At 43.4% G+C, this 25056-nt stretch overlaps 1 protein-coding gene across 2 annotated transcripts in view; it reads left to right on the top strand.

Moving 5' to 3' along the window:
• The window catches only part of stab1 (stabilin 1), a 182097-nt gene that overhangs the window by 105697 nt on the left and 51344 nt on the right, over nt 1-25056 (top strand). For both annotated transcript variants that reach the window (XM_080891129.1, XM_080891128.1), the window contains 5 exons: nt 317-466; nt 3538-3642; nt 9575-9691; nt 11996-12128; nt 12260-12320. In XM_080891129.1, the coding sequence (XP_080747255.1) occupies nt 317-466; nt 3538-3642; nt 9575-9691; nt 11996-12128; nt 12260-12320 (566 nt within the window). The remainder of the gene's footprint in view (nt 1-316; nt 467-3537; nt 3643-9574; nt 9692-11995; nt 12129-12259; nt 12321-25056) is intronic.

The following is a 25056-nucleotide window of genomic DNA, read 5'->3' as shown; positions in this document are numbered from 1 at the left end:
TCTACACGTGACAAATGTAAAAAGCTAGGAAATCAAGGAGGGGGTAAATACTTTTTCACAGCACTGCAAGCCGTCTTGGTAATGCCTATGGGCAGTTGTTTTGAAGCCCCTGGAGTAAAACCTTTTTTCAGAGGTCACAGGGACATGAAAGCTGGGTAAGGCTGGGTGTGCCACCATGTTTACCTTTGCAGAATTCTCCCACAGACTTCCGTCTCTGTCAGGTCCCACTGAGCAAAGTTAATAAAGACTGGAAGAGAGTTTCTTTTTTTCTTTGTTTCCATGCTATGTTTTGACCCTTTTCTTCTGTCTGTTGCAGTTTGTTCAGGTGGTTTGGAGGCCCCTTGTGGCAAACATGGCGACTGCAACGACGGTAATCTCGGTACTGGAACATGTAGATGCCACACCGGATTCAGAGGGGAATCCTGCGAACTGTGTGTCGCTGGGTTCTATGGCCCTAACTGCACAGGTAAAATGCTTTTTAGTTTTTATCATCGCTCAGTGGAAAAACAAAGAGAGTGCACCTAAGGTCTGCTCTCCAACAGCTCTCCAGAAGTGGCTGTTGGAGAGACCAAACAGCCACTTCATAAATGCATGGCACAACATAGAAGAACCCCTCAATGGGACAAGACTCAGCGGTTCATCTGCATCTAAAGGACAAAGGTCACTCTTTCGAGGATGCCAATGTTCACAGGTGGTTTGAAAGAGGAGTGAAAGAAGCCATCGATGTCACCATCTTTGAACAGAGGCGGTGGCTTACGACACCAACTGTCTGCCATCTATTATCCAATTTTTAAATCCCCTCCCAGACGCCTTAACGCCCACTCACATCCTGGGCCATCTGACCTCAGGAAATCACATGATAGGGTGGGTCTAGGTTTCACAGTGGGTTCATCCGAAACCTTGGCTGACTGTGACCCACACCCGTTTTCACACCTTGGCTCGTGTGATTAGGTAGAGGATCAATAGGGGGTCCATGACCCTTTGGGGCAACACTCCCATAGGGTATAAAATCTGGGATTCTCCACCAGTTGCTCTTAGAACCCAAGAAGCTTCTCGAATGAGAGGTGAAACATCTTCAAGAAACCTAGAAAAGTCCAGACGCTTTTCTTTGCAAGCCCCTCAGACTACGATGACCTGGATGACTGAGAACCCTCACAGACTTTTGATGAGGGAGGTTTTCCTTTAATTTCTTGCTTCCAATGCTGTGTAGTGCTCACTGATGAACAAGAATATCTGGTAATGAGCCAAAGTTAGCGCGATAGGCTGATTTTCATATAAATGCTCAGTTCTTAGAACGCTTTCTAGAAATAAGACGAGTAGATAATCAAAAACAATCACAAGCAACATCCATAAGTGAAGACTGACTCTGGAATGGAGGAATTCTCACTTCACAGCTTCCTCCTCCATCCTCACACCTTTTCCTCACAACTCTCCCACTTGACTGGGATGAGCTGAGGAAGGGAGGAGACATGTGAGTGTAATGAAAAGCAGCACTTGAGGCAGCAGCTCTCTACCACCTGCAGGGGGCAGTGCATAGAAATGCAAAATCTCAATCATAAATTTGGTGCACGATTTTGGTATTAAAAAAAAACAAAATGTAAAAATAAGAGGAGGGTGCGTTTCAGCCCTTTGATGTATTCACCATGGCTGCGTTGTGACCCTTTAATACGCTGTGGCGAAAGAAAGTAGCAAATCTGGCATCAGCAGACAGTCTCACCCCCATCAGCTCTCCAGCAGTCTGTCACCATGGCAACACTCCACACTCACCATCACACAGCTGGGTGTGTTTCCAGCTCGGGACAAACCTGCCAGCTGTCTTCGCTTAGAGCCAAACCACCAGAGCAGATTTTTTTGTTTTTCTTTAAATGTGGATACGAATGCTCATCTTTGCCTGTTTGAGTTTAACAGTCTTTATTAAATCCAACTCAGTGTTTCTCCACAGAGGAACACAGGTGTGTCCTCGCTTTGGAGGAGACAGCAGAGGTGTCAGTTAGAGCTGGAGTCGATTTGAAACTCTTCGTCACAGCAGGAACAAAACACGTCGCCATGGTTGCTCAATTCATCCAGAGCAGATTGAGGTCTGCAAAGAGCACTCTGCAGCTTTAGTTAAAGTGAAGCTGTTGCATAACAGCTCTTATAAAAAACAATGAAACTTTTGATGAAAAAAACAGCATTTATGTAATATTTAATTAACCTATGATTATTAATTCATGTGTGTTACAGCAATTAAAATATTAGTATTATTAACAATAATAATAATAATACTAATAATTATATCTGACAGATGTCTCTCAGCCTGAAAGATGATATATTGTATTAAAGATGGTGACAACATGAAGCTTTCCTGTCTCTGTTCTTGTGGCAGCAGAGCTGAATCAGTCTTTTGGGGAAGATGCTCCGCTGCCTCCTAGTAAGCAGTGCAGAGGGTGGCCAGGATTATCCATTATGGATAACAGCTGGTGCAGTGACCTTCTCTTACCAGCTCTGATGTTTCTCACAGCTGACTGATAGAAAATGTCCATTATGTTTCTGCACATGTTGAAGAACCTGCTCACCCCTTCTTGTATACATCCTTCCAGTTTAGTCTGTTTTTCATGTGGATGCTCGGCTACTTGTACTCCTCCACCACATCGGCATCCTGTCCCAGGATAGACATGGGCCATGTAGCCATCCTTGATGGTAAATGGCCTTTATTTGTATAGCGCTTTACTTAGTCCCTATGGACCCCAAAGTGCTTTACACTACATTCAGTCATCCACCCATTCACACACTGGTGATGGCAAGCTACACTGTAACCACCAAATCTGACAGAGCTATGCCATTCTAACATACTGAAGACTGGCTGTCAGGTAGTCAGTAATCCATGAGATGGTGGACGTGTTCACTGATATTTTCAGGAGCTTCTCGCTCAGAAGCAGCAGCTGAATCATTTCAAATTTACTTGATAAATCATAGAAAGTATCCTCACTGTGCAGCTGTTACTCTCCAGATTGGGAGTAGGTTCTCTGCAGCATGGAGATGATTGAATCATCCACTCCCAGATTTGGTTGGTGTACAAACTGCAGAGGATCAATAGATGTTTCCACCTGTGGTCTCAGGTGAGCCAAAACTGGTGTTTCCAGTACCTTCTTCACATGCGACGTGAGAACAGCTGGTCGATAATTGTTAAGCTCTGATGGTGTCAGCTTCTCTGGTAGAGAGGATGTTATCTATAACGCTGATTTGTTCTCCTCTGTCAGACTCGGGCTGCAAATGTGACTCAGGTTCACAGACAGCTCACCACCATAGATCCTTGGAGCATAAATAAAATCAAAAGCATAATATTAAAATAAGAAATATGACAAAAAATTAGATTTATGCTGTGTGATTTATGAAGTGGACCTTATCTGCTTTTCATTTTTTATATTTTAAAAATAATGTTGCTCATATAAAACATAATCCAGATGTGAGCCCAAAGCTCAGGCTTCAGGCTGCTCTAAATGCTCATTTCACAGTTTTTTTCTACTCTTCAAGTCAAGTCTTGTTTGTCTCTCTCAGCCTGTTCCTGCAGGAACCAGGGAAGGTGCAATGATGGCATTGGAGGATCTGGACAGTGTATCTGCAAGCCGGGCTGGGAGGGCAATCGCTGCCAGAACAAAATAGGTGAGATTTCTTCTTGAATGCACAAAGATATGAGACCCTGATCGGGTTTTAATGGTCAACAAAGCTTATGAAAAGAGCCACTGGTTTGTACTGAGGTTGTAAAAATTCTAAAACATCTACAAATGTATGATTTTTGTTTATTATTTCTTAAATAAAGCTCACAATTTTTTTAAACAGATGGATACCTTGGTAACCATTAAGGCATGGTTAAATTATCCCTAAACCAAGCCCGTGGTCATTTTAAACCTTAACCAAGTTATTATAAAACAATGAATCTGAGGTGCTTTCTTTTATTTTGTCATGTATACTGTTACAGTGGTGAATATTTACTTTAAATAAGGTCGGAGTTGCAAATAATGAGGTGAGTGTCTGTAATACCTACTGTATGAGCAGACTATCTTCATGGCTTTGTACACAGGTCAGGCATAACATTATGACCACTGACAGATAAAATGAATAACACTTATTATCTCTTCATCATGGCACCTGTTAGTGGGTGGACTATATTCGGGATAAAGTGCACATTTTGTCCTCACAGTTGATCTGTTAGAAGCAGGAAAAATGGAGTCGACTGCATCAGAGCAGCTCTTATTGGGTGTTCCTGGTCTGCAGTGGTGAAACAGTTACAGGGTCATGGGCAGCCAAGACTCACTGATGGGAAGTGAAGGCTGACCTGTGTTTTCTGATCCAACAGATGCTACTGTAACCTATCCTGCAGAAAAAGTTTGTTCTGGTTCTGATAGAAAGATATCAGGATAAACAGTTCATCACAGTTTGTTGCACATTGGGCTGCAGACCAGTCAGGATGCCCTTGGTGACCCCAGTCCACCACCAAAAGCACCAACAATGGACATGAGAGCATCAGACCTGGACCACAGAGCAATGAAAGAAGGTGCCTTGGCCTGATGAATCACACACTATGGACTGTGGGACAAAGTTAAGCCTCTGGAGGCAGTGTAATGCTTTGGGCAATGTTCTGCTGGGAATCCTTAGGTCTTGCCCTTCATGTGGATGCTACTTTGTTAGGTCCCACCTACCTAAGCACTGCTGCAGACCATGTAGACCCTTTCATGGAAACAGTAAATGGTTCAGTAGGATAATGTGCGCTGCCTGCCTGAGGAGCAGAGCAACGAGTTTGAGGTGTTGATTGCCTGTAATTTCCCAGATCTCTCTGATAACCATAGCACACTCTCAGGGGTCCAAGTCTTGATGGGTCAGAGCCAATGTTCCCTCTAATTTTTAATGTATCTGAGCGAACACACAAACTCCCTGAGCGATCCCTTGGACCACTGTGAGCGACATCAGACGTGTGTACTGTGGTTACGCCGGCATCCAATCCAGCCAAGTTACATGGTTTATTAAAATAATTAAATTACAGCATTTACATTTATGTTAGACTACTTTTAATCAACTGCTTTAGCCCACTTACAATGAAAATTTAAAAAAAAAAATCTAGTCATTGACCTGTGTAGTATGTTAACACTATTTGAAGTAAAAATAACTTGAACTCCAATTTTGAGAACACAACTTTCTTTCTTTTTAAATTTTTTTTATAAAGCTCTGATATGTATTATGAGTCTGTGGTCTGGGAGAGAGTCCTGTAACTCTGTCTGCAAACTACAGTATATAATGGCCAATGTTGGGCAATTAATTATATAGTTCTTCAAAAAAGTAACTCAGTTTGGGAAACAAAGTTTTTTGCAGCTATTTCTTTTAAATGCAGCCAAGGCATTTTTAAATAAACATTTCAAACTATTTACAGAACAATCAGCTGTTCTGCATCAAATCTGACGACACACAAATTATTTGTGCCACTCCAAAAAACAATTTCTGTCCACTATGAGATAAAGGAGAACAACAGCCTGATACCTGCAGGCCCGACAACAGGAGATGTGTCACTCCTATAACATTCAGCAGTCGACTCATTGTTCTGACACACACAACAAAACTATTGACTACACTACAAACTAACTACACATGATTTGCGCTAAATGTCTCAAATCTCTCACGTCTCAAAACACTCCTAAAACTTACCCCCGTTTCTTAACAACTAGATGCCACGTTGCCATATCATTTTTTGATTGGTCGACATGGTACTTTTTTGGACGAATAGGAAAGGGACAGGGGGGTGGGGTTTGTTTTTGCTCACAGGCGGAGAGTGATTTCGAGCCTTTTTTCCTTATAAAACGCCGTTTTTACAGTTTCTTCCCGCAGTAAATATAAACAACGACAGTATTCAGGAAGAAAAACAAACATTGCAGATATTTTTATGATAACTCTGGTTTTACGTGGCCTATCAGCACAATTTAAAAACTGTTATAAAGTCCACACTTTTTCCGTGAATTGTTCCGTCTGTCCTGCTCACATCTCCAGTGGTTGTACACGTTGTCATTAACGTGGCTTCACTCCACATCAGCCACGCTGCTTTGCCAGCTCAAACACCGGTGTCGGCACATAAGGACGCTGTCATAGCCTGTTAACGACGTTGATTGGCTGCGTATATACACATTATTGGCTGAACTATGGGATAAGGTGTTCTAATCCCATATGGGAGCAGCCAGTCACTCACTGACTAACACTGCAAAACAGAATTGTTAAAGTATTAATTTTAATTTCAATTCAGGTTAGTTTTTTTGTGTGCAAAGCAGATTTTCTGTGCGCAGAGACCGTGCCAGCAGTGCGCAATTGCGCACGTGCCGCAGCTTAGAGGGAACATGGGTCAGGGCTGTTTTGGCAGCAAAAGAAAAAGGTCATAAGGTTATGCCTCATCACTGTATGTTGTCATTTAGGGGGGAAATTGTCCCTAATGTCTTATCTCAGAAGCTCCACCCATCTGCTATAACTATTCTCCACCTTAAAGAGGCAAGCTTTCCCAGATGAATGTGCCTGATCCCATCTGCCGGTGGATCACTGACTTCCTGACGGACAGGAAGCAGCATGTGAGGCTGGGAAAGAATGTCTCGGACTCCCGGACCATCAGCACCGGCTCCCCTCAGGGCTGTGTTCTTTCTCCTCTGCTCTTCTCCCTGTACACCAACTGCTGCACCTCCACCCACCAGTCTGTCAAGCTAATCAAGTTTGCAGATGACACCACCGTTATTGGACTCATCTCGGACGGGGATGAGTCTGCCTACAGGAGGGAGGTTGAACGTCTGGTGTCCTGGTGCAGCCACAACAACCTGGTGCTGAATGCCCAGAAGACAGTGGAGATTATTGTGGACTTCAGGAAGCACACAGCCCCACTCCCCCCCATCATCCTGACTGACACCCCCATCACCTCTGTGGACTCATTCCGCTTCCTGGGTACCACCATCACCCAGGACCTGAAGTGGGAGCCCACCATCACCTCCGTCATCAAGAAAGCCCAGCAGAGGATGTACTTCCTGAGGCAGCTGAAGAAATTCAACCTGCCAACACGGACGATGATGCAGTTCTACACTGCAATCATCGAGTCCATCCTCACCTCCTCCATCACCGTGTGGTACGCTGGAGCCACTATCAGGGACAAACAGAGACTGCAGCGTGTTGTGCGCTCTGCTGAGAAGGTGATTGGCTGCAGACTCCCATCTTTGCAGGACCTGTACACCTCCAGGACATTGCGGCGTGCAGCTCGGATCTCAGCTGACCCTTCTCACCCTGGACACAGTCTGTTTGACCTGCTCCCCTCAGGCAGGAGGCTCCGGTCCATTCGCACCAGAACCTCTCGCCATAAGAACAGTTTCTTCCCCTCTGCTGTTGGACACATGAACAATAACCATATGACTGTTCCCGCTACTAACACATGACCCTACGCTGTGTTCACTGCATCATTCCATGATTGGCACTGATCACCACCTGCACTCATGTATATATCTTTCAACGTAGCACTCTTAATTCTTATTCTCATGTATATATCTCATGCATAGCTCATGCACATATCTTTCTACGTAGCACTTTTAATTCTTATCCCTACTTTTATTTTTTCATGTCTATTTAAGTGCTATTTATGACACTATTTAAGTGCTATTTATGACACTATGTTTGCACTGAAGCACCGCAGCAATTTCCTAATGTTGTAAACCTGCTCAACATTTGGCAATAAACCCCTTTCTGATTCTGATTCTGATTCTAAAGGGCTTGTTAAACTAAAAAAAACAACTTAGGGCTATCCTCAACATTTTAACCAGTTTTTCTCTGTTCCAGCCAAACAGTGATGAGATACGATGAAAACCACATCTGAGTGACTCATTTTAGTTTCAGTTAGGTTTTTGGCTTTTAACAGTTAAGAAGATAATGAGATACAGCAATGACTTGTTGCTTTTATCTTTGCTACAAAGCTCTTCTGGTCTGTTCTGTCTTGTGTTATAAAACGAGCACAGCCCTTTCATTTACAGCCAAAACTCATTCGCTGTTTAGATCGTCTTGAGCCAGACTTTCATCAGTAAGATTTATAAAGAGGAGCTTAAAGTCATGATGTGAAACGATCATGAACAGCTGCAGCTTCCTTTGTCTCCAGATCCCTCAGCATCTACTACCTGGTCCACTTTTGGCAGTGTGTGCTTGAGATGTAATTTAATTTTTAGCTTCGGCTCTCTTTCAGTAGCTTCTGTACTCGTCTCTGGAGATATGCGAGCCCGTTGCCAACTGCACCTCTTTTTGTCCTTGTCCAAACCTCCACCTCACAACGGAGAGGCTGCAGGTCAGCAGGGACCAGTGGTTCTTCCTGTGACACTACCTTTATGGTCAAAAACACCGCCAACCTCCTCCTGTTTTTTGTTTTCAATGTATTTATCGTTAATTTAGATGCAAAGACAGTTTAATAAATGCATGATGTTTGAGTGCATGGATAATCATGTTAAATAATCTATTTCAGTATTTGATCAACATAATTCCAACCATGTTTGTTTTTTTTTACTTAAGACTGCCCATTAAAAAACACAGAAAACCCCTAAAATTTGGGTGCAGTTCGTTTCCAGTGTTGCTACTGCTTTTAGATCACTACATGGAAATCATGGTATGACTACTTGGATGTAATTTGCTGCAATTTCACCAAAGTCCTTGAACGTCACCAACTTTCAAGGAGAGGAATTACCCCAGTGATGAGAGTCGGCTCTCCAGCGACAACCCAGAGTCCAGAGAGGAGTTTTCAGTGGAGGAGTCAAAGTTTCCAAGTCGAAAAGCAGTGCATCAGGCCGGGAGTGTGAACAAGAATATGAGTGTCATTTGTTTTCTTTTTTTTTCTGTAACACATGAGGCATCTGAAGAACATTCGCTGGAAACTACCTGAAACTTGATGTTGTGCCATCATGCCAGGAGATGATGGCAACACAGTCTTCACTCAGATTAAGACCTACTTTGGATTTGGATCCCTGAGACCTTGTCTTCTTGCTCATAACGAAATTCAAATTTAAGAGACCACAGTGTAGGAAGTCCAAGTGCAAATGGTCTATGCAAACAAAACGAGGATTCTGGATCCATGTTGAATGCTTTTGTTTTCTGAAAGTTTCTAGGTTGGATTCACAAAAACATTCCTTAAATAAACCTGTGAGTTTTATCTTAAAGCCCTGTTTACTCTTGTTAGCTAAGCCCTATTTACCACATAAAGAACTTGAAAAACTTATCCATGCCTTCATCACTCCTCATTGAACTATTGTAACTCTCTTTACCTGGGCCTCATCAATTCAATCATTCAAATCCCGTTTAAAAACACACTTGTTTAACTTAGCTTTTGAAACAAATTAGTTTGACCTTCATTCGGCCTGCCTTACACCATGTAAATGCAATTTTAAGTATAATTGTACTATTTGTTCTTTGTTCTGCCCGCACTGCGGTTTTATTGTGAAGCACTTTGATGTACACTAGTCTTTTAAATGTGCTATATAAATTAACTTTGACTTGACTGGATTTGACTTGTTATCTTCTACTGAGATAATTCCCCCGTCTGCCTTTCTAGGCTCAATCCCAGAGGAGTGCCGGCAGTGCCACGCTCAGGCTGACTGTGTGCTAGGTGCTGGTTGTCTGTGTAAACCGGGATTCCAGGGGAATGGCACCTTCTGCACTCCAGAGCCACGTGAGTGTTGTCCATTGTTTAAAAACACACATCATCCTAACGGTGGTCATGCAATAATAGATTTAGAAGAGATTAGAGTGCTTTGTAGTCACAGAAGTAAGAGGAAGCTCTGGTAAGTTTTGATCATCCGGGTCCAGCTGTGGTTCCAATAAGCAACTCGTTGAGATGAAGAAAATTCACCTTGAAGGTGAAAAACCACCTCTGAGATTTGCATGCAACTATAGGCTACAAGGCTGAAATGCAGCGGTCCAGGTTCAACTCTGACCCATGGTGTGTCTTCCCTTGCCCGCTGTCCCCTGACTTTCCTGTCTTCACTGCTTTCTATCCACGGTTAAGAAAAATAATCCGTAAATCTAATATTAATAATGCAAAAATACACTTTAATATGTACAATATGCTTGAACCAGGTTCCCCCCCTTTTTTTTGTTTCAGTTCTGCTTTTATTCAAATTCAACAAGGTGCTGAAACATTGCTCAGAGATTTTAGTCCATGTTGACATGATGCCATCAGACAGTGTAGTTTCAGACTGCTGTGGGACTTCATGCGTTAGACTGAGCGTTCCCCCTCCATGAAACTTTTTCCACTCCCAACATGTAGATCTACAACTGCTACATGTCATTAGAATCCTTTAAACCATCACTGCAGGCTTATTCCAGGGGCTTGTTCGATTGTCAGGGTTTTCTCCTGAACACTGTAGGGTCTTTACTTCATAAAGTCCCTTTAGGCAACTGTTGATGCCAGTTTCCTAAAGGTACTTGGGGTAAATAAACCTGCATTTCATTGAATTTTTCAGGTCTTAATACCACTTGGTTGTAATTTATGAGTGACTGCAGTGTTTAAATCACAAGGATGATCAGATACTACACCAAAAAGTGTAGCATATGATCACCTAACAACCACTCATCAACAGGGATCGGTCGAGATTGGTGGTTGTGTCACATCCACTGTTGTTTCTGCTACGCTCTGACAATGTTTTACTTTTTCTAATACAACCCGAAACAGCATGACATCATCAGCGTCATACAACATAAACAGCAGCCATTCCACAGTTCCTTTTTTATTTTATTAACTCTGTCTACTTCCACCCTTGATTCTAGTTCCCACAAGTTTTCTTGCACACCAGCTACTCACCTCTGTAAATGTATTCCCCAGTTTCCCTTTATTTCGTATTAGATTGTGTTGAATTCTTCCCAGTCAGCTGTTCTAACTTTCTGTTAGTATTCTTGATATATTGTTTTGTTTCCTTCTAGTCCTAGGTTTCTTCTTTGTGTATCCCCTTGTTCCTCTTGTGTTTTGTTTCTTTAATTAGCTGACCTCAGTCTGGATCAATAATCTTGATTTTTAACTGTTACCCTGCTGCGTCCTGTGCTTGGATCGTCTCTTCTGAGCTGGTACAGTAAACACTTGGTGCATTTAAATGGCTTCAGTGAATTAAGTTTGAAGGCTCCAATGATAGTAATTTATCTCTGATTAAAAGATAACAGAACCAGGAATGTGTTGGTGGAGAAGAGACAAAGTATATTCACCTGTTAGTCTTTGATGGCTGATTTGTAACTTATTAACCCTGGCATTGCAGTACAAGAGGCCAGTTCAGCCCTTAGATTAGAGGAAGATTAGCCTCCCTGGCAGTGAACCAGGGGGTCTAATTAAATCAGTTTAATTAGCTTGCCCAACATTTGATCATATGCAAGTGATAAGCGTCCATGTGATTCATTACAATACTGGTCAACACTTGATTAACCTTACAATCCAGAGTTTTTCAGCATACAAAAAAGAAAATGGTGGTGTGCCCCGCCCCACCCCAACCAGGTTTTGGCCTCCCTTCTAATCAAAATAACAAAGATTGTAAAAAATCAATTGTTTCAGTAATTTTTTAAAAGCATAAACATTTTTTTTTTGGCCCTACTGTTGCCATAATCCCTTTTCATTTATAGTTTTTATCCCTTATTATTTTCTTTGACTACAGTAACCTGTCATTCTTTCTGTAAATGTTCTTGTTGTGCACATTAGCAGACTGGCAGAATTAATCAAACTGTTTTTGGAGCATTTTAAGAAAGAGCTCTGTGACAGTTTGTTTTTCTTAAAATATTTTCATCCTTCTAGTTTTTCAGTATCAGATTTGTTTTCTCTCCTCAGTGGCACTCCTGTTCTGATTGATAATTTGGTTGCTGTAGAAAAGCATCAAAACAGTTCACATTTGTTTCAGGCTCCAGATGTTGTACATGTGGCGAGCTGATGCTTACCTTAAACTGAGCCAGCATTTATAATGAATCAGATGACAGTTTTATTAAAAACACTCTGCAGCTCCAGACCTTTGCTCCGAGTACAACGGCGGCTGCCATGTGAATGCGGACTGCAACCAGACGGGACTCGTCGTCAACTGCACCTGCCGCAGTGATTACCAGGGAGATGGCTACTCCTGCAGTCCCATTAACAGGTCGGTGTGGCCTTTCATCTTTGTCTTAAATACGTTTTTTTTTCTGGCTTCCTTGTTGCCTTCATTAAATCAACGTGAGGTGTTTACTTTTGGGGACGTGACATCAGGCTGTTTTTCTGTCTGCTCTCCAGATGTACTGAAGAGCCAAATGGTGGCTGCAGCGACTTTGCCTCCTGCAAGTTCACTGGTCCAGTGAGTAAATGTTTTTCATCTTTATCCAGTAAAATCTGCAGCAGTGCAGCAAACGTCAGCAAAGAAGTGAATAAAATTTCATTTTTTTTCTTTTCAAGTTGTTTAGAGTTTAATTAAATTAAATCTGATTATACTAAATATACAGGAAATGCATCATATGCTAGTTCAGACTGAGAGTGGGATATAGAGCAGAAGTAGTAAATATTGAAATTGTCAGATGTCATCTATATGAGAAAAAGCCAAACTATAAAAAATGCATCATTTGTGTGCATTCATTTTGTTGAGTGGAGCTGAATTAAATTGATTAAATTAATTGACTTAAAAAAACAGAAAACTGGGAATTACATTAGGAGATAGAATTTAATTAAGTCTTATTAAGTTTCATATCTCAAGTTGATCATCTTTACCTGGTTATTATAGCTGTTTCAAAGACTCCCAACTGAAATAAATGACAAGCACTTCATTAAATGGGAGGAATTACTATGGCTGCACATTTGGCAGTCGGCATAACCAAGAACAGGATTTCCAGCTATTATACTGGAAAAGCGCAAAGGAGAACTTGCTTAAATCAAAGCACAAATCTTAAAACCCGTTCTCTGTTCGCCGTCTGGGGTAGTGGGCCGGGAGGAGGAAATGGCCCTCTGGTCGGGGTCTGGGCTGGTGGGTTTCCCTACTGCTGCAGGTCCAGGTGGTCCCCCAACTCCGCTGGTGCATTGGTGGTTCTCTGTGTCTGGGGCTGGGTGCTCAAATGCGTAGTGGATCATTCCCGACAGCAGCTTGGCTGAGCCGGGCCCCCTTGGCTTTGTTGGGCTGTTTCTGGGGGTGGGGAGCCCTCAGGTCTATTTGGCCCGGGGCTCAGCTCACACAGGTGTACAAACAGGTACTCACAGACACACATTATGTGTCATGTATCATTAATACTGTGTGCTGCTCAGTAGCATTTAATATTTATTATTTACCGCTATTTATGCATATGTTGGTTGTTGCCGTGGTTTCCATGCTGTGTTGTTTTTTGCTTGTTTTTTTCAGCAGATTTTCAGTGTTTTTTCTCTCTCTCTTCCCTGTTTTTCTCTCCCTCTCCTTTTGCCTACTTTCTCCCCAACTTCTCTTTCTTTCTTTATTTCCGTCTTTTGCATTCTGATTGTAATAACTCATAAATGTTAAAAACCTAATAAAAATCAAAATAAATATGAGTATCAAGTGGACCAGTATAGCAAAAGCCGTAATGGTAGACTTTGGAAAATAAATCTGCTGGGCATTTAGTTTGGCCTTCAGACAACAACCCTGATTGCTACACTTCCAGACAGGACAGGCAATATATATGTGTATATTACAGCACAATTAAGTGCTCTATTGGTGCAACCTAAACTGAAATTAAAGATCTTATTTGTGGGGTTATTCCAATTCAAGCACTGCTGGGTGCTGATGCAGAACTTAATCGATTTGGATAACATTTTTTTAAAAACATGGCTAAGTACACTGCTAAAAAAATTTACTAAAACTTTTTAATCATAGTATAGCATCATATCATTTAAACTTCATAAACTTCTTCTATTGTTCTTCTCAGCTAAGTACCAGAGGGGGTTGTTAATCACTTTCAGCTGCTTTGGTGTTAATGAAATCAACAACAGATTCACTAGAGGGACAACGGTGAGACAATCCTCAGGTTTTATAGGTGTGGGCCACAGGCGTATTTTTCTGTCCATGTCTTTTCGGACATATACGTTTTGCATGTAGCTAGGGTTCGTGTCACTACTACTACCATGAGCAATATTGGCATTTGTCATAGAATACCAGAATTGGCAGCTCCACCAGTGGTGCCCTGTGCTTTTCACGGATGAGAGCAGGTTCACCCTGAGCACATGTGACAGATGTGAAAGGGTCTGGAGAAGCTGTGAAGCTGAGAAGATTGTAATGCTGCCTGTAGCATCTTTCAGCATCAGAATTAGAATACTTTAAAATGGCCTGCATTTGTATAGCGCTTTACTTGGTCCCTAAGGACCCCAAAGCACTTTACATGTTCAGTCATCCACCCATTCACACACACACACACATACACACACTGGTGATGGCAAGCTACATTGAAGCCACAGCTGCCCTGGGGCGCACTGACAGAGGCGAGGCTGCCAGACACTGGTGCCACCGGGCCCTCTGACCACCACCAATGTGGTAAATACTTTATTAATCCCTGAGGAAATTATGCAGTTACACTTGCTTCAAGACAGTAAGAACAGTAACTAACTTAGCTAAATTAAATAATACAATATATTACAACGTTTCAAAATATAACAAAATATAACAAATAGCTCAATTAAATATTGCAGTATATAAGACAAAATTCATATATGTGGCTAAAATTGTTGTTACGGTTTGGAGGAGGACTCAAGCGCAGGACTCCGGGCTCAGATGCAGACAAGAAAGATTTATTTACAATTCACCAGGTGTATATACAAGAAGGTGCGGGGGGGGGGAGTGCTATGTACAGCTGCGTGAGGGAAAAGGAGCTCAAGGGAAGTCCAGGGGAAAAGCATGCGTTCTTCAGGTCATCCACACACACGATCACTGGCTGCCACTAGGGAATCACACGGGGGGAAAATCCAGGGAGCTCTGTAGACAGGGAGACGGGGTTAAATACAACGCACAAAGGAAACACACTTAACTCGACTTGCAGTAGCTTCACTAACGCGTGGTAGACAACGATCCAGCGATGAACAGCAGTCACCTCCTGGCTTAAATGCTGATCATCTTAATGAGACCCAGGTGTCTCATCTCCTGAGGGCATGAACCCACAGTGAGTTCCGCCCCGGCGACAGAGAAGAGGAGAGAGAGAGGAAGAGAGAGAGAAACAGAGCGTGCTGATCAGCGTGCAGCTGATCTGCCTGGCCGTGACAATTGTACTGTAAACTGTTGAACTTTGTCATTTTGTTATTTCTCTCTAGAGGATGTGCAGATATTAAGGATGTGTGTACTGTGCATTAGATAGAGGAGTTGTACCACCACAGGCACAGGAATGATTTCCTGCATTGTGCAGTGGTGCATTTGGGTAATCTCGGTCTCTCACTGAACATCAGTGTTGGGCAAGTTGCTTTGAAAAAGTAATTAGTTATAGTTCAACAACAAAACTATCGACTACACTACACACTAACTAAACAAGACAACACACTAACTACACACTCCAAACACGCTAAACATCACAAATCTCTCATATCTCAAAACTCTCTCTCTCTTTTGCTCTCTCACCGTCAGATGTTAAAAGGCCTCTGAAAATAGAGATGACTCTGGCCCTTCCTGTAAAGTGCAGTGGTATTTTTAATCCAGTCCAGTTTATTGTCAATGTGTTCTCCAAAGTATTTATAGTGCTCCCCAATGTCCACATTGATCCCCTGGATTGAAACAGGGGTCAAAGGTTTCCTGGTCCCCCTAAAGTCAACAATCAATACTTTGGTCTTTATCACACTGAACTGCAGAGGATTCTGCTCACACCATGTGACAAAGGAGTCCACCACAGCGCAGTACTCTGTCTCATCACCCTCACTGATGCATCCAACCACTGCAGAGTCATTAGAAAACTTCTGAAAATGGCAGGTCTCTGTGAAGTGGCTGAAGTCTGTGGTGTAGAGGGTGAAGAGGAAATGACAGCCCCTCATGTTCCCACTGTGTTGCTGATCACCTTATCAGACACATAATTTTGAAAATGCACATATTGTGGTCTTCCTATCACCTAACTAACAATCCTCAACAGTCCTCAACTCAGAGGAGACGCTGGTAACTGAACTGAAGGGGATCCTGGTGTGGCTTGACTATAAGTTGAATGAGGATGGTGGTGAAGAATGAGTCTTTCCAGTGTCTTCATGATGTGGGAAGTCAGCACTACAGGTCTGTAATCCTGGGGGCCACCGGGACGTGGCATCTTTGGTACAGGAACGAGGAATGACGTCTTCCATAGTACTGGGATCCTCTGCAGACTCAGACTCATCATAAACAGTTTATGAAAGACGCCACAAAACTGGGGGGTACAGGTCTTTAGGACACAGAGACTGGACCCCACCTGGTCATGCAGACTTGCGTGAGTGGAGTCTTTATGCCACTCCACATATCTCTTCATGCTATTCTATTGGAGTTTCCACTCTAGCTTTCTCCTATAATTGTCCATAGCCTCTCCCCTTCAATAATGCCTGAACCATTCTCACCTACTCTCTATTGCCCTGAAGGTCCTCTTTTTGTCATTGAGGAGGGCTTTGATGTCCTTAGTCACCCATGGCTTATTTGCATTAGATAAGATAAGAGATAAGATAAGACTACTGATCCCACGGCGAGGAAATTTGTGCTTTACCACAGCTCAGGTACAGATAGCAGTAGAACACAAAGAGCATACCAAAAATATAAAGAAATACAAAATAAATGAATAATAAATAAATAATATTAATAATAATAAAAAATCAATATACAATACAATATATACAACAGTAGCTGAGGTTCTACGTACATGCATATGTTACAGGCCTTCGATGGGGTCTGTTTTTAAACTGTTTTTTAACAGAAAAGCAGAGACAGGAGACATCAGTTGCGTTCAGTCTGCAGGCTCTTCCTCGTCTGATTTATTAACAGAATTTAACAACGTCCTTTTCTTTTCATTTAGATGCACACATTTCTCTTTTAACAACACAAACATTCAATTAGGTCCATAGCTCAAACCCTTTTGGTTACCTTGCACTCTTGCAAGAATAAACCTACAAAATAATCATTGTATATGAGTGTCCTTTACAGTAAATCTGTAACCAATTCTACTGCATTTCAGCATCAAAAACATTTCTTTTTTTTTCTTTTTTTTTTTTTATTATTTATTATATTTTATTTTCAGATGTTACAGACGGGACAGACATGAGTGAGAGATAGGAAAGGGAGAAAGAAAGAGGAAGGAAAGGAAAAACAGAAGGGGAGAGGGACAGTGAGGAAGGGGGGGAGAAAAAAAAAAAAATCTCCTGGATCACCTGTTGAGAGAAGAATAGAAAACAAGCAAAAAAAGACAAAAAAAACAAAAAACAAAGCAACATACTAAACACAACACCATCGCATTAATCTAGCTAAGTGTAAACAGCAGTAAATACTAAATATTCAATGTTGTTGTGCAGCACGCAGGACAGATGTGCTTCGAAGTAGCAGCCAAGAAAGGTGTAATTTGGGTCTATGAGCAGTGAACACCCGTGTGCATACCTGTGTGGATCAGCGCGCTTGTATTCCAAAGGTTTCTCCATGTAACGATCTGCTAGGGAGTGTGGGGGGGCCACAGCCCCGTCCTCCAGGGTGTGAAGCAGGTATGGAGGAGATCAAAACTCCAGACATCCAGAGGCCCCCAGAACACAAGAAACCATGGAAGACCAACAGAGGGGCAGCCGTGCCACTGTTCCAGTAAGAGCTGAGGAGTCTCCCAGATGAGGGTTCACTCAGCAGCCGCGGAGCAGAAGCCAGGGGGAGTTGCAGTGACGCGCCCGTGAGCTCCGCCGGCCGCCAGCTGCGCCTGAGTGACCGAGCCCCAGGCCGAGAGGCCGGGGGCACCCCACCCCCGAAGGGGCCCGAGCGAGCCCCAGGCTCCAGGCCCCGATAAGCGGCCGCCAAGGAGTGAGCCGGTGTGTACCTGGACGCCCACCCCCAGACACAAAGAACCACCAACGCACCGACACCTGAGGGAGTCCGCCACCGGCAGGGGAAGTGGTGGTAGGTGGAGATAGGCCTCCAAACCTTGGAGGGCCTGAGGTGTCCCCAGAGAGGTGGCGTCTGATACCCAACCTGACATATAGACACAGACATACAGGCACACACAGACACAAACATCCATTCCCCCCCTCATGCTCTCATATGCACTCACTCCACACTCAACCAACGTGGAGACAGACATAAAGAGACGCTGTACACACGATCACACTCCCCAAGCGTACTCTACAAACCGGGTCTAGGTACCCTTGCTCCTGGAGGGGGGAACTGCACCCAGACCCAGGTGGTGTTACCCTTTTCCCTGCGGTGGGGAGAGGCAGACCACCCCGACTCCGTAGCAGCAGGGAGGCCCCACACTCCAGACCGCAGTCGGACGGCCAACTCCACCTAGCCCTCCCGCTCCAGCAGGCCGCAGAGAATGGGGGTGGGAGAAGACTCCAAACCTCCCTCCACCCGCTCATTGTAGTGTTGATGCATGTGTGTTCTAAGGTGCAATTAAAACCCAGGAGGGCATGGAGCTACCTGCATCAAAAACATTTCTGTGCAGCACCACTAACACTGCAATTAACCCGCTTATATACGGTGGCCCCTAGAGACAAAGCACATGCAAACTCCAAAACACATGCAAACCCCAAAACACTTGCAAATTCCAAAACACAACGGAAAGTGCTCCAGGACGCTAGGGGCAGTGTTGAGCTTCTGTTACCTAGTAACTACACAAGCCAGGAAGTACCAATGACCGGATTTGGGATCTGCAGCCTTAAAGGCCGCATTTTAAGGCCGATTACGTCACAGCGATACGACCAAGGCTGCTCGAAATACGGCCCTCAAATGCGTCCTTAATTTCCCTGAATTTTAAGGATGGGTCGGCATAGCCTTCATGGCCCAACATATCCCAGACTTCATAGCGCGGCGGTGGTGTGGATAATTTGACCGCAGCACACCTGCACCAGGGTAAACCTCCGCCTACCCAGTCCTGCTTTACAGGTGAAAATAGAGCAAAAGGACCACTGAGTCTTTGACTTTATTTATTTTCTGCTGTGTTTTACTTGCATCTATTTGAAAGACTGAGTGTAAACACAAAAAATATTTTATTTTATGTGCTGGAATGTGCAGAAAATAGGTTTAAATAATAAACAAATCTCTTCCAGTCAGAGAATGTTGCATATAATTAATTTTTTGCTTGATGCATAAAGTTAAAAGATTAAAACTAATAAAACAAGTTAAAAAAAAGAGGTTTTTCCATTTGATTACATTTTGTATGATGGATTATGCAGAAAAAGTAGAATTGGGCTGAAAGTTCTATCGCTTTATCACCTCTTCAGGTTGTAAATCGTGTTTTTAAAAAGTAACTAAGTAATTAATTACTTTTGAAAATAAGTAATCAGTAAAGTAACAGGATTACTTTTTGGGGGAAGTAATCAGTAATTAGTTACTGATTACTTTTTTCAAGTAACTTGACCAACACTGGTCATATATCCACAAACACAACCAGCTGAAAGTCAGTGATGCTGCTCGGTTTGCAGTCCTGAATATCACGGCACAAGCAGGATTCACTGCACTGTTAATGTTAGCTATGTTATATTGCTGCCTCTGTTCGGTGGTGTCGAGCCAAACAGACTTTAACGTGTTTGAACGAGCTGACGGTTCACTCGTTAAGCTGAAAGAAAGATGCTTTAATCACAGGAGTCACACATGTGTCCACTGTACCATCTGGGAACTCTTCTTGTTTCGTAATAACACAAACACTAAATCCTCCTTCTTTTGTGCTGTTTTGTAGCAGTGTATACACCTGAGACCGAGTATGAGTTCACTGTCTCAATGTCTTCTTCCTAGATGTTCACCAGTGTTATAGGAGGTGACTTCTTCCTGAAGTCTATGACCATCTGATGCGTCTTGATAGCGTTGATTTGGAGAGCGTTGGTCTCACCAGCTGACAAAGTCACTGATGACCCCTCTATATTCCTGATTGTTTTCATCTGATACGCATCCAATGATGGCTGTGGTCTGTTGGTTAGGTAGTCGATGGTCCATGCAGTCAGCTGTTTGCCCACTCCGGCTTCCTCCAGCTTCCGTCTCAGTAGTGCAGGCTGGATGGTGTTGAAAGCACTGGAGAAGTCAAAAAACATCATCCTCACAATGCTCCCTGCCTGCTCTAGGTAAGAGAGGGATCAGTGCTACTGACAGCTTTATCCAACCCGATTCCAGACCAGTAAGCTAACTGCAGGGGGTCCAGGCTGGCTCTGTTGTGGGTAGATGTGTGGATGGGGGTGAAGCAGGGTGGTGGTGTGAGGAGAGCTCAGGTAACAATGACATTCCACCAGGAGAGGGGCAGGACAGCATTTGGAGGGGGGTTGATGGAACCTGGGGGGTGGGAGAGGTGATAAGGTCAAGAGCCAAATCTGTTGAAAAACAGATTCAATTCATTGGCCCACCCCCGGTCAGCAGACACTGTGGCTCCTCCATTGTCCTTGAAGTCTCTCTTGGAGAGTACAAAAGGATCCTCGTGTCCTTGTCTCCATGATTGAAAGCCCTCTTCTTCTCGTTCACAGGGCCTTCAGTTGTGGGGTCACCGGTTTATTGTTTGAGAAACACCGTACCTTCTTGCTAGGCACAGTGTTGTCAAAACAGAAGTTGATGTAGTTGGTGATGCAGTGGTTGAGGCCATCAATGTCCTCATCGTGAGGCTTGCAGAGTTCTGCCAGTCTGTGCATTCAAAACAGTCTCTCAGCATCTCACTGGATTCCTCGGATCACACCCTTATCACCTTCTTCGTTGGGAGTTTCCTCTTCACCATGGGAGTGTAAATGGGTTGAAGAATGACCAGGTTGTGGTGTGTGTGGCTAAGCGGGGGGAAGGGTGATGTGCTGTAAGCCTGCTTTGTGTTGGCAAACATGGTTCAGGGTTTTTCTGTCCCTTCTATGGCAGGCAACATACTGCGACAAGTTAGGGAGAGTGGCAGATAGTGAGGCGTGATCGAAGTCTCCAGAGATAATAATGAGGGATTGCAGATGTGCCATCCCACGGTTGTGGGGTGACTGTGGCTCAGGGGGTTGGGAAGCGTATCTGTAACCGGAAGGTCGCCGGTTCAATCCCCGGCCTCTCTGTCCTGTGTCCTTGGGCAAGACACTTTACCCTACCGCCTACTGGTGTTGGCCAGAGGGGCCGATGGCGCGATATGGCAGCCTCACTTCTGTCAGTCTGTCCCAGGGCAGCTGTGGCTACAACCGTAGCTTGCCTCCACCACCACCAGTGTGTGAATGCGAGAGTGAATGAATAGTGGCATTGTAAAACGCTTTGGGTGCCTTGAAAAGCGCTATATAAATCCAATCCATTATTATTATCATTATTATCTGTAGCTGAGAGACCGTGGAGTGAATGTACTCACAGGTTGCCATAGCGTTGGCCGAGTGCGGAATGTAAACAGTCAGCACAATAACGTGAAAAATCCCTGGCCAGGTGGTATGGCCGAACGCTAACCGCTAACAGGAAATAATTTCCCCTAGGGATCAATAAAGTATTCTGATTCTTTGGTACAGCACTGTTCCTTCACAGTGATGTGTCCCGGGTTACATCATCTCTCATTGATCTTCATTGCTAGTCCCCCACCTCCCCTCTTACCACTCTCCACTGCGCTCCACTCCGCTCTAACCAGTTGAAAGCCATCCAGAGTTACGACGGGGTCCAGTGTGTGGTCTGTGAGCCATGTCTCAGTGAACAGCAGGAGGCTGCTCTCCTGGTACTCCCACTGCAGTCTGGTTAGCGCCATTAGCGCTTCCATCTTGTTGGGTAAAGATCTTACGTTACCCATGAGAATGGATGGAATGTTCAGTTTGTACAATGGATAGTCTTAGCTGAGACAATGGAGTTGGTGCAGAAGGTTATGTAGTCAGTGATACACTCAGTAAGCCCATTGATGTCCTGACCACGAGGCTCACAGTGTCTCCCAGTCTGTGAATCTCAAAACATGAATCAGGTTATGATCTGACCTACCCAATCGGGGGAGGGAGGAGGAACTGGATAGCCCTTTTTCCATGAATACCTACTCAGATCAATTCGCTACAACTCGACTCTGATCAACTGGTTTTCCATTCAAATCCAGTACTACCTAGCCTGCATGGTTGTTGTCATAGCAGTGTGTCCAAGTGTCCCGTGAAGTAATTAACATGAACGTTACAAAAAAGGTGGGTGTCTGGACAAGAATATACCTGCTGCTCGGACTGTGGCTTTTCACCAGACTTGAGCACCATGGCATTATTTTTGTAGCCATTTCCGTCATTGACATGTTTCAAAAATGGCGGTTTTAATTTTTGTGAACAAGACGCTCTCATGGCTCATCGCATGACACTACTGACCAGCCAATTGGTGATATGCAGTCTGACGATGCCACATCGGATTGCTTGGAACCTCGAGAAAGTAGATACTAAAAAAGTACATCTTACTGTTGGGTTTATCTAGGCACAAACCTCACTGGAACACAAGCCCAAACTGCACGACAAATCAAGACTCTTTTGTCTTTTGTCTTTTTGGCTTGCAAGGGAAGTCAGTCAAGGCCAAGTAATGCTCCCTTCACCTGTCCTTTAGCCAACTTCAACTGATTCCTTCACTACAGCCCTTTTTATTGTCAGCAAGCAATCATTCATGAATATGCAATTACAAATACATGTGACATTCTTAAGCAGGCATATCTGAACAACATCAGTGTCTGTACAGGGAGTGCAGAATTATTAGGCAAATGGGTATTTTGTCCACATCATCCTCTTCATGCATGTTGTCTTACTCCAAGCTGTATAGGCTCGAAAGCCTACTACCAATTAAGCATATTAGGTGATGTTCATCTCTGTAATGAGAAGGGGTGTGGTCTAATGACATCAACACCCTATATCAGGTGTGCATAATTATTAGGCAACGTCCTTTCCTTTGGCAAAATGGGTCAAAAGAAGGACTTGACAGGCCCAGAAAAGTCAAAAATAGTGAGATATCTTGCAGAGGGATGCAGCAGTCTCAAAATTGCAAAGCTTCTGAAGCATGATCATCGAACAATCAAGCGTTTCATTCAAAATAGTCAACAGGGTCGCAAGAAGCGTGTGGAAAAACCAAGGCGCAAAATAACTGCCCATGAACTGAGAAAAGTCAAGCGTGCAGCTGCCAAGATGCCACTTGCCACCAGTTTGGCCATATTTCAGAGCTGCAACATCACTGGAGTGCCCAAAAGCACAAGGTGTGCAATACTCAGAGACATGGCCAAGGTAAGAAAGGCTGAAAGAACAAGACACACAAGCTGAAACGTCAAGACTGGGCCAAGAAATATCTCAAGACTGGTTTTTCTAAGGTTTTATGGACTGATGAAATGAGAGTGAGTCTTGATGGGCCAGATGGATGGGCCCGTGGCTGGATTGGTAAAGGGCAGAGAGCTCCAGTCCGACTCAGACGCCAGCAAGGTGGAGGTGGAGTACTGGTTTGGGCTGGTATCATCAAAGATGAGCTTGTGGGGCCTTTTCGGGTTGAGGATGGAGTCAAGCTCAACTCCCAGTCCTACTGCCAGTTTCTGGAAGACACCTTCTTCAAGCAGTGGTACAGGAAGAAGTCTGCATCCTTCAAGAAAAACATGATTTTCATGCAGGACAATGCTCCATCACACGCGTCCAAGTACTCCACAGCGTGGCTGGCAAGAAAGGGTATAAAAGAAGAAAAACTAATGACATGGCCTCCTTGTTCACCTGATCTGAACCCCATTGAGAACCTGTGGTCCATCATCAAATGTGAGATTTACAAGGAGGGAAAACAGTACACCTCTCTGAACAGTGTCTGGGAGGCTGTGGTTGCTGCTGCACGCAATGTTGATGGTGAACAGATCAAAACACTGACAGAATCCATGGATGGCAGGCTTTTGAGTGTCCTTGCAAAGAAAGGTGGCTATATTGGTCGCTGATTTGTTTTTGTTTTGTTTTTGAATGTCAGAAATGTATATTTGTGAATGTGGAGATGTTATATTGGTTTCACTGGTAAAAATAAATAATTGAAATGGGTATATATTTGTTTTTTGTTAAGTTGCCTAATAATTATGCACAGTAATAGTCACCTGCACACACAGATATCCCCCTAAAATAGCTAAAACTAAAAACAAACTAAAAACTACTTCCAAAAACATTCAGCTTTGATATTAATGAGTTTTTTGGGTTCATTGAGAACATGGTTGTTGTTCAATAATAAAATTATTCCTCAAAAATACAACTTGCCTAATAATTCTGCACTCCCTGTATTCTGTGGGTGTGTGTTTACAGCTATACTATACATAGACATACAACCTTTCAATGAACTAAAACTGTGTGTATGAGGCATGCAGAAAAGCAGAACTAAGTGTCTTGCTAAATGATAAGAACAGGAACTTGCAATAGGTCATGTCTCAGACGAACATTTAAAAGTGTGAAGTTTTGCACTTTTAAGAAACACAACAATCTAGTTCCTAAAGCTATAATGGAAATTATAACGCCGAGGCTGCTTCCTCTCATCTCATGGTACACAAGTGCACACAGAATCTTATCAGACCTAATAAGGATATCCTTTTTATCAGCATACAAATGATTATATGTTCCTAAGCACAAATGACAATATAAAAAATATCAATTCCAACACTTACCAGGTACTATGACCTAATGGAAAATCATGAAAACCGTGGTGAACCATACAGAGTCGATCTGAGAAGCTACTAATGAAACGGGCTTATGTGTGCTTGATTATAAACCGTAGGTCTAAAATTCTCTCCCCTCAGGTGGGACAGACCACATACTGTGTGAAAGTTGACAATGTAGCGTCTAAGGTGACATGTTGAAGTCACCCGAGATAGCAATGAAGGCACATGGAGCTGTGGGGTTAGCAGGGGGAGGAACATGGACTGCCAACAAGCTCACATGGATAGATTCCCTGGGCAAATAATATGACCTGAGTTCAACAGCATAAAGTTCAGTGTCTGGGCAATAAATCCACTCTTTGATTGTAGGTAAGCAAGTACACCACCGGTTGT

The sequence above is a fragment of the Rhamphochromis sp. 'chilingali' genome, assembly GCF_963969265.1.
Source record: "Rhamphochromis sp. 'chilingali' genome assembly, chromosome: 9".
In the NCBI taxonomy this organism is placed as follows: Eukaryota; Metazoa; Chordata; class Actinopteri; order Cichliformes; family Cichlidae; genus Rhamphochromis; species Rhamphochromis sp. 'chilingali'.
Note: the sequence above shows the minus strand (reverse complement) of the source record. Positions and strands in the feature narration are given on the sequence as shown.